General features: G+C 49.7%; 2 protein-coding genes across 4 annotated transcripts in view; one reads left to right on the forward strand and one right to left on the reverse strand.

The window, feature by feature from the left end:
* The window catches only part of LOC123768196 (threonine synthase-like 2), a 96,964-nt gene that overhangs the window by 5,294 nt on the left and 76,308 nt on the right, over positions 1–15,362 (forward strand). The window lies entirely within an intron of this gene.
* LOC123752243 (trissin receptor) overlaps positions 3,314–15,362 on the reverse strand; it is a 72,446-nt gene continuing 60,397 nt past the window's right edge. For all 3 annotated transcript variants that reach the window (XM_069306955.1, XM_069306957.1, XM_069306956.1), the window contains 3 exons: positions 15,208–15,352; positions 7,222–7,381; positions 3,314–5,773 (listed from right to left, as the gene is read on the reverse strand). In XM_069306955.1, coding sequence (XP_069163056.1) covers positions 4,808–5,773; positions 7,222–7,381; positions 15,208–15,352 — 1,271 coding nt within the window. In that variant the 3' untranslated portion in view covers positions 3,314–4,807. The remainder of the gene's footprint in view (positions 5,774–7,221; positions 7,382–15,207; positions 15,353–15,362) is intronic.

Genomic DNA, 15,362 nt, shown 5'->3' on the forward strand with positions numbered 1-15,362 from the left:
CATAACACACAATGATTGTAAAAGAATGCAGGGATATTGTTCAAAAGGGAACATGTTCAGGCAGGGCAGAACAAGATAACAAGGATGGTAACTTCAGGTGTAAGACCATATATAGGGATTAGCAGTGTATCAACAAAATATAACGAGAATCAGGTGAAGCAGAAGTTGCTGCATTAGATGGCTAACAGCTGGTAAGGCGGGACTCAGGAGTTGGAGCCCAACTATGCAAGAACATTTAAATGAGCACATAAATAAACATGTAAATATCTAAGGCTCAAGTGACACAGTGTGTGAAAACTCTTGCTGTTTGTATGAGAGTGGGAGTAAGAACCCATTACCGAGATGGATTGGAGACAGACACAGATAGATATGCGGTGAATGAGATACACAAAGGGCCATACACAACAGAGGGTGAGAGCTGGCCTGCCCTCGAGGACCAAGACCTGAGGTGTGTGTTCCAACCCTCAACCCATACAACCCTCGCTTGCTTCTCCACACTCCAGGGGAAGAGGGTCGTTCGAGAGGTCGTCCACTGGAATGGTCTCCCCTCGTCTCTTCCGCTCAACCTCACTTCAGCTCTTCAGGTGGAAGATGGAGCAGCGGTGATGGTGCACAGGTGGTGGTGGGTGGTGCACAGGTGGTGGTGGGTGGTGCACAGGTGGTGGTGAGTGGTGCACAGGTGGTGGTGAGTGGTGCACAGGTGGTGGTGAGTGGTGCACAGGTGGTGGTGGGTGGTGCACAGGTGGTGGTGAGTGGTGCACAGGTGGTGGTGAGTGGTGCACAGGTGGTGGTGGGTGGTGCACAGGTGGTGGTGAGTGGTGCACAGGTGGTGGTGGGTGGTGCACAGGTGGTGGTGAGTGGTGCACAGGTGGTGGTGGGTGGTGCACAGGTGGTGGTGAGTGGTGCACAGGTGGTGGTGAGTGGTGCACAGGTGGTGGTGAGTGGTGCACAGGTGGTGGTGGGTGGTGCACAGGTGGTGGTGAGTGGTGCACAGGTGGTGGTGAGTGGTGCACAGGTGGTGGTGGGGGTGGGTGAGAAGTGGGGGCGGTGCGCGGGTGTTGTAGGTGCACCGGTGGTGGTTGTGGTTGTGTGAAGGGGGGGGGGGAGGGAGGAGAGAAGGGGTGGCGTGCAAAAATAGGTGAGCCAGAGGGTGGATAATTGCTCACTAGTGGTGGCGAAGCATGGCAGTATTAAGCCTGTTGCCTCAGTCCCTCCCTTACTGGCTTGTTATCGAGGAGTATTGCGACGTTAATGGACGCTCGTCTGAACCGGAGCCAGCTCATCCGTACTTTAACAACCACTTAGTCCTTAAGGGTGTGGGGTAAGCTTACCTAATTGTGCTTAGTCGGGCAATAGCTCCCTAGCCCCAACCTGGTCAGGACACTGATCTTCATTTCTCATGATTCTCGTCATATTTCCTTTTGAAGCTGCTTATTGAATTTACCTCAACGATCTACTTTTGTCTCCCGTTCTATTGATACTTAAGACTTTGAAATGAAGAACCTTTCCCCTAGAGTGTGTGTGTGTCTCCAGCTTCCACCTGTGTCCACTGGTCCTACCGTCTCACATTTTGAACATTGCCTGTTTGTGTATTCTGATTGTCTAAGGGAGTCATAAGTGTAGAATCGGGGAAGAACAGGGCGTCAGGAATGGACAAGGAACATTGTGTGACTAGTAGTTGATAAAACATGTAATGAGTACTCACCCAGATGTACTCACCCAAATGTACACACAAAGATGTACTCACCCGTACTCTGGGTGAGTACGTGTACGAGTAAGCGTAAGTGCGCACGCTGAGGCGTTGGGTGAAAATTTCATTGTTTGAGAATACTGAGAAGTAGTTCATTAACCCACCTTAACTTGCTTTACTTCACCCGTAACTTTACATGTCGGAAGTTGCCGTAGGCGTGAGCCAGGGTGTGGGGCCGTGTTTGGGGCCAGGGTCTGGGCCAGGGTGTGGGGCCGTGTTTGGGGCCAGGGTCTGGGCCAGGGTGTGGGGCCGTGTTTGGGGGCATGTGGGCCAGGGTATGGTACAAGATGTAGGGTCAGGGTGTAGGGCTCGGGAGGCCCAATAAGGAATGTCCATAGTAAGCTGATGCCATAATGGTGTAGAGTCTTGAGAAGTGGCCCAAGTTAGGGCTGGAGATCGATCGCTCGGTTTGACAACGACGAAGGAATTATTAATCATGCAGGTCGGCGTTCAATCCCCCGACCGTCCAAGTGGCCACTTGGCCACCATTCCCCCCCTCCCCCCTCCACCGTCCCATCCTAAATCCTTATCCTGATTCCTTCCCAGTGCTACATAGTCGTTCTGGCTTGGCGCTTTCTCTTGATAGTTCCTTTCGTCTTTCCCGTCACCTGCCCATCTCTCTCCCATCACATGTAAACGTCGTGTGAAAGATGAAAGAGACAGACTGAGGTGAGAGAGAGTAAAGGAGGGAGGGAGAGGGAGCAGGATAGGACGTAGGGGAGAGTGGGAACCCAATGGCCTCCAGAGACCCTGTAAAGACATCAAAGCTGGTCAAACGTGAAAATGAATTTCGTTTTGAGCTAGTGGAGTGAGAGTGAGAGGTTAGAGTAAGAGGCTAGAGAGAGTGAGCGAGTGAGAGGCTAGAGAGAGTGAGCGAGTGAGAGGCTAGAGAGAGTGAGCGAGTGAGAGGCTAGAGAGAGTGAGCGAGTGAGAGGCTAGAGAGAGTGAGCGAGTGAGAGGCTAGAGAGAGTGAGCGAGTGAGAGGCTAGAGAGTGAGCGTGAGAGAGGCTAGAGTGAGAGCACACACACAACAATGAACATAAAGCTGCCAGTAAGGAACATATAGACAAGAGAGAGAGAGAGAGAGAGAGACCAACGTGCATCAAGCGATCACTTCTCTCTCCTTAGCTCACCTCTACTGTACGACAAGTTTTCACTGGCAACGAGCCGTAGTCGCACTGTACTGCCAGTCGTACGACCAGTTGCAAGGTATCGTCGGACGATAGATGGCAAGGCAATGTTGATATACCGAGGCACTTTGAGGATTAGAGAGGACGTGGAGCGATGCACATCACCGTGTGTACCACGATGGTCACTTAGTGTCAGAGAGCACCAGGCTCAATTTGACACGCAAATATGCTACAATTTTCTCCCCAGTTATAGCAGCTTTTCAGCTGTCTGTAATATTAGGATATCTGAGGGAATGAGAGAGAGGGAGGGGGGCATGGTGGAGAGGAAGGGAGAGGGGGGGGGCATGGCGGAGAGGAAGGGAGAGGGGGGAGACACCTAGACAAAGCCAGGTACCTCACCTAGTATGAAATAAAGGAATAATATAATACTAACTTTATAAATATATCTTTATTGATACAACATTTGAGCGACTTGTTCCTTTTGATATTTGTAATTTGATCATGTTATAGAGAACTACAAATCGACGCAGTGATATGCAAATCCCCGTGGTCACAATAATACATTACAGATCACTTGGTATTAATTACAATCATTGAAAACATTTGAATGTATTAAAAGTTCATGTTGTATACGTTAAAGAACACTTGAAAACATTTACTTTTTTTCGTATCTTCTAAATCGTCTAGAGTGGTCAACAGGTCAGGAAGTTGTGGAGTAACAAGGACACCTTTATTATCTTCACCAAACACAAGACCGTGACAGGTGACGTTGTGTGGTGTTCACCAAGATGGTACACGTCAGCTGATGGGATAAACAAATGCCATCAGCTGAGATACACGATCAGCTGATAAGGTAAACACACATTACCAGCTTGTAGATCTATCAATCCCGCCCAGCTGTTGGGGTCAACGAGCCCACCTAGTTGATGGGGGGGGGGGGGTAAACAAACCCACCCAGCTGATGGGGGTAAACAAACCCACCCAGCTGATGGTGGTAAACAAACCCACCCAGCTGATGGGGGTAAACACACCCAGCTGATTGGGGTAAACAAACACACCCAGCTGATGGGGGTAAACAAACAGACCCAGCTGATGAAGTGGTCAGAACTGTCTTGTGAGATTCTGTAGTAAACATAAGACTATGTAAGCTGTATCCCTCAGGAGCCTTTTTCCGTGTTCCATAATATGTATTACCAGGACAATGTTTGTATGGATTGGTTAAGTGTTTTGAGCAATATGGAGTATCAGTACAACCGTACGAGATGTAGTAACCATTGATAGTCCTGCCTGTTGAGGCTGGCTGTGTGTCACGCAGTCATAAAGCTCATTTGGAATCAAACTTAATTGATGCGTTATTTATTTTGTGTGTATATATATATATATATATATATATATATATATATATATATATATATATATATATATATATATATATATATATATATATATATATAATAGTTTGTAAAGGTAATTGTGATATTATTGTTATTAATTCTGTGTAAATCAGTGTTGGAATAATCATACTATCTTTCCTCCTTCCATCTCTGCCTTTCACTCGCTATGAGCCGTTCTCACTTCTACTTTTCCCTTGTTCTTCCATCCTCGTCTTCCTTGAGGAGGCGTGGTCAGAGACCGGGCCGCGGGAACATGATCCTCGGAGCCAGCACACGGTAAGGAAGAGTGACCCTTGTGTTCAGTGGTCCGCCTTATATAAACATAGACTGTTATTGAGGGAGAGAGAAGCTTTAGCAAGGTCTTGTAAACAACACCTGCGCAGTTGTACACTAAATATAAACAGGAGGGGGGCCGGGGACCTTCGACAAGTCGCCGGCTTCCTGTCCTCGTGGAGGCCACTAGAATTAGTGGCTCTCAGGTAAATTCAGGTCCTCTATGGTGCAGCAGTGTGTGGAGGACCCGGTAGGAGTGACTATGGGGGCGTGTGGTGTGGGTTGTGGGGTGCCCGAGGTGTATTGTGAGCCGAGTGTGGGGGTGTGTGGGTGGTGTGGTGTTGTGGGTTTATGGGCGTGTTGGGTTGTGGCGGGATGACGTGGGCGTGGCGTGAGACGGGCGTGTGGGCGTGGGGCGGGGCAAAGAGCGGCCCAGACGGGTGTCGCCGGCGGCCCCTGCGGGTGTAGCGGGTGAGCACGTCCCTCACGCACGCGCGGAAGTTGTGCGACATGAAGGAGTAGACGATGGGGTTGAGGGCGGAGTTGAGGTACATGAGGAGGTTTGAGAGCGGCGTGAAGAGCAGCGCGGCGTCGGTGGTGGCGTCGTAGCCCGGGTGGTAGTAGGTGAGCATCTTCCGCAGGTGGAACGGCAGGTTACACAGCGCGAAGCACAGCACTACCGCCACCAGGAGCTTCACCACCTTCCTCCAGGTGCGCAAGAGGCGCTCCGTGTGGTAGGGGCCGATGGGCATGTCGGGGGTGTGGCGCCACCGTCTGCGCCCCATGGCGGAGTAGCAGCCGTGGGAGCTGCTGGAGCCGCCGCCACCGCTTTGCTGCTGCGCCTTAACCATGTCGTCCTTGAGGGCGGAGATGCAGCAGGGGGGGTCGTGCGGGGGCATGCTGCAGGGGGCAGCATCATGGGGGGTGCTCCTGCAGGGGGCGTCATGGGGGGAGTTCCTGCCGCGAGCCTCCTCGACCTGTCTGCCGTTAATCCAGAGGTAGCGGCCGATGCGCCAGTAGAGGAGCGACATGACGGAGAGCGGCATGACGTACAGCAGCACGAAGTTGATGGTGTCGAAGGTGCGGGAGTCGTACAGCTCGCGGTCCGCCAGGCAGATGACCTCGGTGTATCGTGCGCCAGGCAGCTCGTGTGTCGCGGCGCGGAAGTAGAGGAGTCGCGGGCAGCAGTAGACGCCGCTGCCAGCCCACACCACCACCAGCGACACCTGTAACACATCACAACACTTAACGCTTACATCTAATAACAGTTGTGTCGGGGACTGGCAGCCAGTGTATATACATATATAAATGTTAGGCTTATATCGAGCCCCCCCTCCCCCCCAGGGTGGAACTTGACCCTCCCCAGGATGCAACCCCACAACAAGCCGACTAACTCCTGGGTACCTATTTACTGTTAGGTAAACAGATGTATTAAGTGATAGGAAACGCGTACGGCCATTTGTGTCCCGCCCGGGATTCGAACTGGAATTCCAGATTCCTTCGCGAGTCTAGGACAAACCCAACCGTGCCTGCACCCCCCCCCTTCCCTCCCCTTCCCAACGCAACGCGTAGGGAAGGGGAGGTGGCATAAGGGAGGAAACGTGGTGTAGGGTAGGGAAGGTGGCATAGGGTAGGGAAGGTAGTGTAGGCAGGCGATAAGTCACAATAACGTGGCTAAAGTAAGTAGACCAGACCACACACTAGAAGGTGAAGGGACGACGACGTTTCGGTCCGTCCTGGACCATTCTCAAGTCGATTGTAGGTGGTGTAGGGTAGGAAAGCACCAGTTGTAGCAGCTGCAGGTGTGGCAGCACCAGATGACCAACCAACAAGGACGTCAACCATGACGTGCGAGAGACCGTGAACGCGACGAGCTCGTCACCAACACGTCAAGCGTCAGACAAGACACACACACACAGCGGATAAAGAATATAGTGTGCAGGAAAAGAGAGTTGTGTTACGCTGCCTGAGCTAGCAGGGGAGGCATGGAGTCAGGATGACTGGAGCAGTGTAGTGGGGCAGCACTGATGGGTGTTACACACACACACACACACACACGCACACGCACACACATACACAGCTTTAAGTGTAGATATGATAGAGCCCAGTAGACTCAGGCACTTGTATCTCAGTTGATTGACCGTTGAGAGGCGGGACCAAAGAGCCAGAGCTCAACCCCCGCAAGTACAACTAGGTAAGTACACCCCCCCCCCCCACACACACACACACACACACACACACACACACACACACACACACACATATATCCGTTTAATTAAAGTAACCAAACGAGATGAAAATTCACAAAGAAAATAAAGTACATAATTCAGCGGACACGAGTAATGAGTGAAGAAAATTGTAATCAGTAAATATGTTCATCAAAAGCACTCTTTCTCGTCACAAATTAACTCGACTCTTTTTTGTCTGGTGTAGTGTGTGTGCTCACCTGGTTGTGCTTGCGGGGGTTGAGCTCTGGCTCTTTTGTCCCGCCTTTCAACTGTGTGTGTGTGTGTACTAATAACTCCACCTTTCGATCATTTTATAGTTTTTCTTGCTATGTTTACATTCAAAATGTTGTACCGTCTAACTTATTCCATGTGGATTATATAGTGTCTTCCCTGCAGGCATGACCTGCCTCCCTCCGTCCCTCCAGACGCACCTAACAAGGACCTACCACCAGGTTGCGGTGACTGAGTAGAGTCTTGGCTCTGAAGGGGCACATGATGGCGACGTAACGCTCGACACAGTTCACCACCAGGATCATGACGGAGGCCGTGTAGCTCAGGTAGTTGACGAAGTTGTACATCTTGCACAGGAAGTCCCCGAACACCCACCTGCGGCGTGCGGACACACAAGGGGAAGAAAAGGGGCACGTGTTAGTTGGTGTGTTGACGAGCCTGATTGGGGGGGTATAGGGTGCAAGGGTCAGGATTGGAGGGCCAATCGTGGCTCGTCTTTCGTCACAGTTGAAAGAGCTCCATCCTTCGGGGTACTGTGCTTACTCTCAGGTACTTTTTTTTTTATTAATATCAGACATAGACAAGGACACAAACTTTATTATTCTTTGGAGGTTTGCTGTGTTAGTGTCGTCTACAAACTGATGTAAATCAGGTCTTTCAATGGGCCACAGAGAGTAATATGTTTAATGAACACAAGTTCCAGCTCCTGCGCTACGGAAAAAAACGAAAATACCAAAACGGAAGTCACATGTAAACCGCAGGTAAATCACACTATAGAACGAAAAAGTAATACAAAAGATCAGGGAATAATCACGTCGGAAGACTTTATGTTTAAAGAATACACTTAAGTAGCTGTCGCAGCTGCAAGAAAAGTCACAGGTCGGATAGCAAGAACCTTTCAAACAAGAGATATCATTTCAGTCATACTTTTATAGACACTAGTGCTCTCTAGAGTGGAATATTGTTGCATAACAATATGTTGTTGCAATACAATTGTTGCAAATTTCACCAACTTTGAATGGGGCATAATAAAAGCCCCATTCGAAGTTGGTGAAATTTCTGACCCTGGAAAACGTGCAGAAATCCTTTAATGTGGGCAAATCCTCTCGGTAAAACATCAAAATTTTTGGGCCCGCTTGAAATTTGTAAATCCCTATTCTCTAGAGCGCAGGCGAGAGAGATACCTAATAATTTACACTTGGAAAATATTAAAGGGACTAGTTCCCAATTTGTTCATGAAAATAACACCACATAAGACCAGCAGGCATGGCAGGAAGTGCAAAATGAATTCGTTCGCTTTGTCGAGGAAGAGGCCGCCTGTGTATGAATATGTTAGGCTCGTACCCAGGTCAACCCACGGTCCAACTACACACCTTCTCCTGGATGCAACTCTACAACAATTGAGCAACTCCCGTGTACCTATTTACTGTTCGGTGAACGCGCCCAACCATTTCTGTCACACAGAGATCCGAACGCGGTATTTCCGATTGTGAGTCGAGAACGAACCCAATTGTCCTACCGTTCAATAATCCACGTTGCAAAGCAAAGGTGCAGTAGGTACGCTGAGAGAGAACTCTCTACATCAACGGCCCGAGACTGTTCAACTCTCCCTCTACACATAAGGAGAATAATTAATTGGCGGGCATCTCCTCGTTCAAAAGAGAACATGATAATCACCTCCAAAAGGATACCTGATCGACCGAACTGTGATTCCTCTCATGCAGCGAGCAGCTACGTCTAACAGCCTGATTGAATAGAGCACACCTACTAGGAAGCCTGGTTGGAAGGAAGTCTACTAGGAAGACGGAGTTGCGGGGACGGTAATCCCTAGAACCAGCACGCGGTAAACACCAGGTAGGGTGCACCACCTGCTTGATATATGAACACCTGTTGATCGAGGGAGTTATGAGGACGCCAGGTATGGGCTCATTACCTGTGTGGAGAAGTTAACATTTCCAGGAGCTCGTAAGGTCCCGTCCTCACCGCCTTAGGAGCACCACTTTGAGCTGATATATCCGAGAGTTCAGGGGGGAGGGTGTATCTCTGAGGGCTCACTGGAGACGCGTGTCTCACTGGAGACGCGTGTCTCACTGGAGACGCGTGTCTCACTGGAGACGTGTGTCTCACTGGAGACGTGTGTCTCACTGGAGACGCGTGTCTCACTGGAGACGTGTGTCTCACTGGAGACGCGTGTCTCACTGGAGACGCGTGTCTCACTGGAGACGCGTGTCTCACTGGAGACGTGTGTCTCACTGGAGACGCGTGTCTCACTGGAGACGTGTGTCTCACTGGAGACGCGTGTCTCACTGGAGACGTGTGTCTCACTGGAGACGCGTGTCTCACTGGAGACGCGTGTCTCACTGGAGACGTGTGTCTCACTGGAGACGTGTGTCTCACTGGAGACGTGTGTCTCACTGGAGACGCGTGTCTCACTGGAGACGCGTGTCTCACTGGAGACGCGTGTCTCACTGGAGACGCGTGTCTCACTGGAGACGCGTGTCTCACTGGAGACGCGTGTCTCACTGGAGACGTGTGTCTCACTGGAGACGTGTGTCTCACTGGAGACGCGTGTCTCACTGGAGACGTGTGTCTCACTGGAGACGCGTGTCTCACTGGAGACGCGTGTCTCACTGGAGACGCGTGTCTCACTGGAGACGTGTGTCTCACTGGAGACGCGTGTCTCACTGGAGACGTGTGTCTCACTGGAGACGCGTGTCTCACTGGAGACGTGTGTCTCACTGGAGACGCGTGTCTCACTGGAGACGCGTGTCTCACTGGAGACGTGTGTCTCACTGGAGACGCGTGTCTCACTGGAGACGTGTGTCTCACTGGAGACGCGTGTCTCACTGGAGACGTGTGTCTCACTGGAGACGCGTGTCTCACTGGAGACGCGTGTCTCACTGGAGACGTGTGTCTCACTGGAGACGCGTGTCTCACTGGAGACGTGTGTCTCACTGGAGACGCGTGTCTCACTGGAGACGTGTGTCTCACTGGAGACGTGTGTCTCACTGGAGACGCGTGTCTCACTGGAGACGTGTGTCTCACTGGAGACGCGTGTCTCACTGGAGACGTGTGTCTCACTGGAGACGCGTGTCTCGTGGGAGGTCTTAGAGAGGTAAACAACAATGAAAACTGGCATTAAGAATAGTACATTATTACAAATATAACGGTAGACATCTTAAATCAACTCAAGGATAAAAATGGTGTAAGTTTGAAAATCATTGATAAAATAAAGACGGCAAGTGTGCCTGGAGGAGCGTAGTTCACCTCCGCGACCAACACTCACACTGAACACGTGTAATGCCCCGGTACATCTGCGGTGGTCCCGGGTGATTATTGTCCAGTGGTACATGTTGGGTGTGTGTGTTAAGCCGCCCGTGTGGGTGGAGAGAGAGAGAGAGAGGGGTGACGGAGGGCCCCCCTGCCACGCGTCACCGCGGGGGCCCATCATAGGGTGTGTGTGTGTGTGTGTGTGTGTGTACCGGTGTGTGTGTGTGTGTGTGTGTGTGTGTGTGTGTGTACCGGTGGGTGATGGGGTGTGTGGAGTGCTGGGTAATGCTCCCAGGAGGCCTGTATCACCGCTGATTTTGTCCTTCACACTCTGACACACTCACCTCTATCACCTCTCTCTCTCTCTCTCTCTCTCAATCTAAAAATATATAAAAGAAACTGACGAGTTTGGCCTTCCTGTAGCAAAGGTTCCCTGGGTGAAGTGAATGAAAAAGCAAAATGGAGACTTTTTTTTTACCATTTTTATGAAAACATATTTTCTACCTGACTCCTCTCGAAGCGTTCCCTCCCTTGACTATTAGTAGGTATCTCCATTAGTGAACCAGATGCGTGTGTGGCCACCAGGAGGAAGGGAGAGAGGAAGGGATAGGAGGGGAAAGAGAGAGCGAGCGGTGTGTAGCACATTAAGTTACATCAACAACTCTGTATCAAAGATTAGAGGTTCCGTCTGTGTGGAGGGAAGCATGTGACCAACGCCTACTGTCAGCTTGTGTGTGAGCTGTGAGGGGCGGAGCTGGGAGATCACACATCGCTAACATCAAATTTACCTGATGTTAGTTGTGTTTCCTACCACAGACGTGGCCACACATTTACAAAGCTAACCAGCATATATACATTTACTTCATGATTCTAGTTATAATGCGGAAGATGTGTATGTGGGATGATTCGGCAAAAGTTTGCAATATGAGGGAGAAAGTAGTTCCTGAAACAGTGTGCTTGACATACGAATTTATTTACTAAATCTGAACAAAACGAAAATGTATATTTACATGGAAATGTGATGTATGTCTCTTACTTTTAAGAGGTGCCATAGGCAACTCTACGCGAAGTACAGTCTCTTGATGATTCCCAGGTGATGTAAGGCAAGCTTATCACTGGCAATAATGATCCCCTCCAGCAATAACAGATCCCTAACACCACTGCCGTAAGTAAAGGGATAATTTAGAGTTCAAAGTAATGCTCGGGATGTTATTTACATGCACTAAACTAGTGACATTTACACACACAAGTCACGATAACGTGATATATATGAAATGAACAACTCCACAGGAGCCTTAATGAGGGTTCGAACCTAGGCTTTGAGTATTTCCAGACGCGCCTTAATCAACTGTGTCAGTGGTGGTCAGACACCACTGACATGTGTTGGACATATATTGACAAACAGGTGCCCGGTGATCAACGGACACTCCGTGGGATGGTTCACTCAGAATGGCTGCATCATCAAGCAGCCAAAACATTGATCACACTCACTGGGTTGCACTTATCACCACACAACTGTGAGTCAGTAGCGTTAGCAAAATAAATGCAATTTATTTACTCAAAGAGTCGCACGACATTCATTCATGTGATGCAGTCGATGAACGGGCAGTTGCCTCTGGGATGAGCTATTGAAGTTGTAGAGGGGTAACTGTGCTAATACAGGACTCATGGGACCGTACGTCCTGTCCTGCTGGCAGCTTCCACAAGAATGACCAGAGGAGAGCTGAGGGCAAACCAGCCGAACTCACACCTCACTTCACTCACGTTCAAACCTGCCCATAAGAGCACTATCAGAATGCAGTTTCAACCATACAGACGTATTTGGGTGAACTCCAGGCTTACCTGATGTGGCAGGGAGAGGGAGGAAAGGGTTTATTAAGTCCGTTGGCGGAGATCAGGTCAGCCGAGACCCTCACTTCTGCCTGCCACATTTACAGCTAACTTGTGGGGGGTTGGACACCCCATGATTATATAGTCATGTTGTATAAACTGTCATCGGCTAGTATAACCATACATCCTATGTCGCCACAGATATACATTCTGAACTGGATATGGGCGATTACCAGTTCTTAGTGCTCAGCAGCCACAGACCTGCTCAGCAGCCATGGGGTACAATACTAGTCGAGAGTCTTGAACCTTTCTCTCACAACAAGATCTACAGTCAAGTATGTGAAGACTGATACACAGTTGTCTTCAACTTCACCTATACCTAACCTGACTCTAACTTAACATTAAGGTGTATTTAAACATTAAATATTTTGAGGGGTGGGACAAGAATGAGCTGATGTAGAATGGCAGCTCATAGGTTGCAGTAGTCATATATGAACTGCAGTGCTATTCCTATTGGACATTAGCTGTGCATTTTAAAACAGAGATAAAGAGAATTAGAAAGTGTTGCCGGTGTGAGTATCCAGAGAGCCTGCAGCTAATGGCCAGAGTCCTCTTCATGGGAGAGGGGGGAGAGGGGTCGGGATGAGGGGGGGTGGTCTAGGGTGAGGGGGGAGTGGGGGTGAGGGGTGGCGAGGAAGCAGTAACTGCCTCGCTCAACTCTTAACACACAAATTACCAAGAAAATTTGCAATAAGCAAAATTGAAAGCGTTGCAGCATTTTATTTATTATGATTCACGTGCTCAAGTCGTCGATGGCTGCTCCGTGCCTGTCTGTATCGCCCTCTCTATCTGCTTGGCCTTGTCTCTTACATATATATCTATAGTAAATGATAGCTTTGGCTATCAGGAGCCAAAGCAGACCCAAGAATAAATACACAATCCAGCTGGGAAGGCGCAGTGGTAGAGAAGACATATGAGGCCATGTTCCACATTACTACGTCACAACACGAGGCAGCTCTCCTTACAGCTATGACTGCTCCTAACATGGAGGGGACTTGGTTTAGCAGTACCTATGTCTGCAACAAGCACACATCTAGCTCCAGAGACCTTCCGTGTTGCAATGGCCTTCTGCCTTGGTGCCCCAATTCACACCGAGTACTAATGTGTTTGTAACACGGTAGAAGCTAACCAATTTGGTTTGCATGCTTTGCACTGTGGACGTTCCAAGGATTGGCTTGTAAGACTCGGTGAAGTTAATGACATCATTAAGAGAGCCTTGCTTCGGCTTAGTGTCCAGCAGAGAGAGAGCTTCGTTTTTTTTCTGGCCTAAAACCCTGACAGTCCTTTGTGCAGATGTTATAAAAATAACACCTGGAGGAGCGGTAGAGAGCTGGTGTGGGACTACCCGTGAGCATTCATCCTGGGTGACACACATCCCTCAGTGTTGACCAATCATGTGGGAGAAGTAAACTAAAAAGAGTACAAGCCCCTGGAATACCAGTACACATTTGTGCCCATGACATCTTGAGGTACCTGGTCCCTGACGCATGATCTTCCTCATGGTTCTAGGTTCATTGACACAACCAGAGACCCAAGAGCTGCCTATTTCAGCACCTGAGTGTGGCGATCCAGATAGTAACCTGGTAGATACCTGGTTGATGGGGTTCTGCGAGTTCTTCTACTCCCCAAGCCCGGCCTGGAGCCAGACTTGACTTGTGAGAGTTTGCTCCACCAGGCTGTTGCTTGGAGCGGCCCGCAGGCCCACATACCCACCACAGCCCGGTTGGTCCGGCACTCCTTGAAGGAAACAATCTAGTTTCCTCTTGAAGATGTCCACGGTTGTTCCTGTAATATTTCTGATGCTCGCTGGTAGGACGTTGAACAACCGTGGACCCCTGATGTTCATACAACACCTGCTGTTTCCTGGGTTCCTGCCTGCAAGCTCGAGACCTCTTAAGAGATTGACAACTTTTAACCTTTCATTGTAATCACCAAACTTGTTACATGTAGCTTTTAAAAGATTTCAATGACACAAAATAAAAACAAAAGAAGGTAGGACAAAAGAATATGGAAACCGCGTGGGATGGTGAGGACCTGAACTCTATTGATTTGCGTCAGCTTATCTCCCAGGGATCCCCTTTTCCAATCCTTTGTGTTATCAAAGCGCTAATGATATCATAACTAATAAAACATATACAGACAGTAACACAAAAATCAGTAACAATCACAAAACTTTAAATTAAATTTGCCTCTTAAATACAAAAGGATACCTAAATTAAATCCCAAACCAAATTAAAATTCAATGAGAATACTGAGAGCCTGGAGTTTGGAATGTGCACTCTAGGCACTCTAAGAGTGCCACCGGGGGGAGGGTATTACCCAGGGGAGGGGGGGGGGGACGAATGCCACAGAGACACGCAATATTCCTCGCAATTTTCATGTTTTATTCCTTTTGCTAATTGGGTTCTTATCTTCCGGTTAAAAGCCAGATTGGTTCGTACACTTGGAAGTTTAAGGGTCTTTAAGGAGTTACTGTGAAATCTCCCTTTCGCGCGCACGTATGCGCACCCACGCGCACCCACCCACCCACCCACACACACTCGCACACTCGCACACTCACACACTCACACACTCACACGAACTTGTGTGTCAGGTACTGGGAGAGAACACTCACGTCTGCACCAGGTACTGGGAGAGGAACACTCACGTCTGCGTCAGGTACTGGGAGAGGAACACTCACGTCTGCGCCAGGTACTGGGAGAGGAACACTCACGTCTGCGCCAGGTACTGGGAGAGAACAGTCACGTCTGCGCCAGGTACTGGGAGAGGAACACTCACGTCTGCGCCAGGTACTGGGAGAGGAACACTCACGTCTGCGCCAGGTACTGGGAGAGGAACACTCACGTCTGCGCCAGGTACTGGGAGAGGAACACTCACGTCTGCGCCAGGTACTGAGAGAGAACACTCACGTCTGCGCCAGGTACTGGGGGAGGAACACTCACGTCTGCGCCAGGTACTGGGAGAGGAACACTCACGTCTGCGCCAGGTACTGGGAGAGGAACACTCACGTCTGCGCCAGGTACTGGGAGAGGAACACTCACGTCTGCGCCAGGTACTGGGAGAGGTTCTGGTACACGCAGAACACGGTAACACAGAAGTCAGCAATAGCCAGGTTGGTCAGAAAGAAGTTTGTTGTGGAGCGCATGCGCGGGTGGACCCACATCACCACGAGCACAACCAGGTTTCCTGTTAATGG

The sequence above is a fragment of the Procambarus clarkii genome, chromosome 59 (genome assembly GCF_040958095.1).
Source record: "Procambarus clarkii isolate CNS0578487 chromosome 59, FALCON_Pclarkii_2.0, whole genome shotgun sequence".
Classification (NCBI taxonomy): domain Eukaryota; kingdom Metazoa; phylum Arthropoda; class Malacostraca; order Decapoda; family Cambaridae; genus Procambarus; species Procambarus clarkii.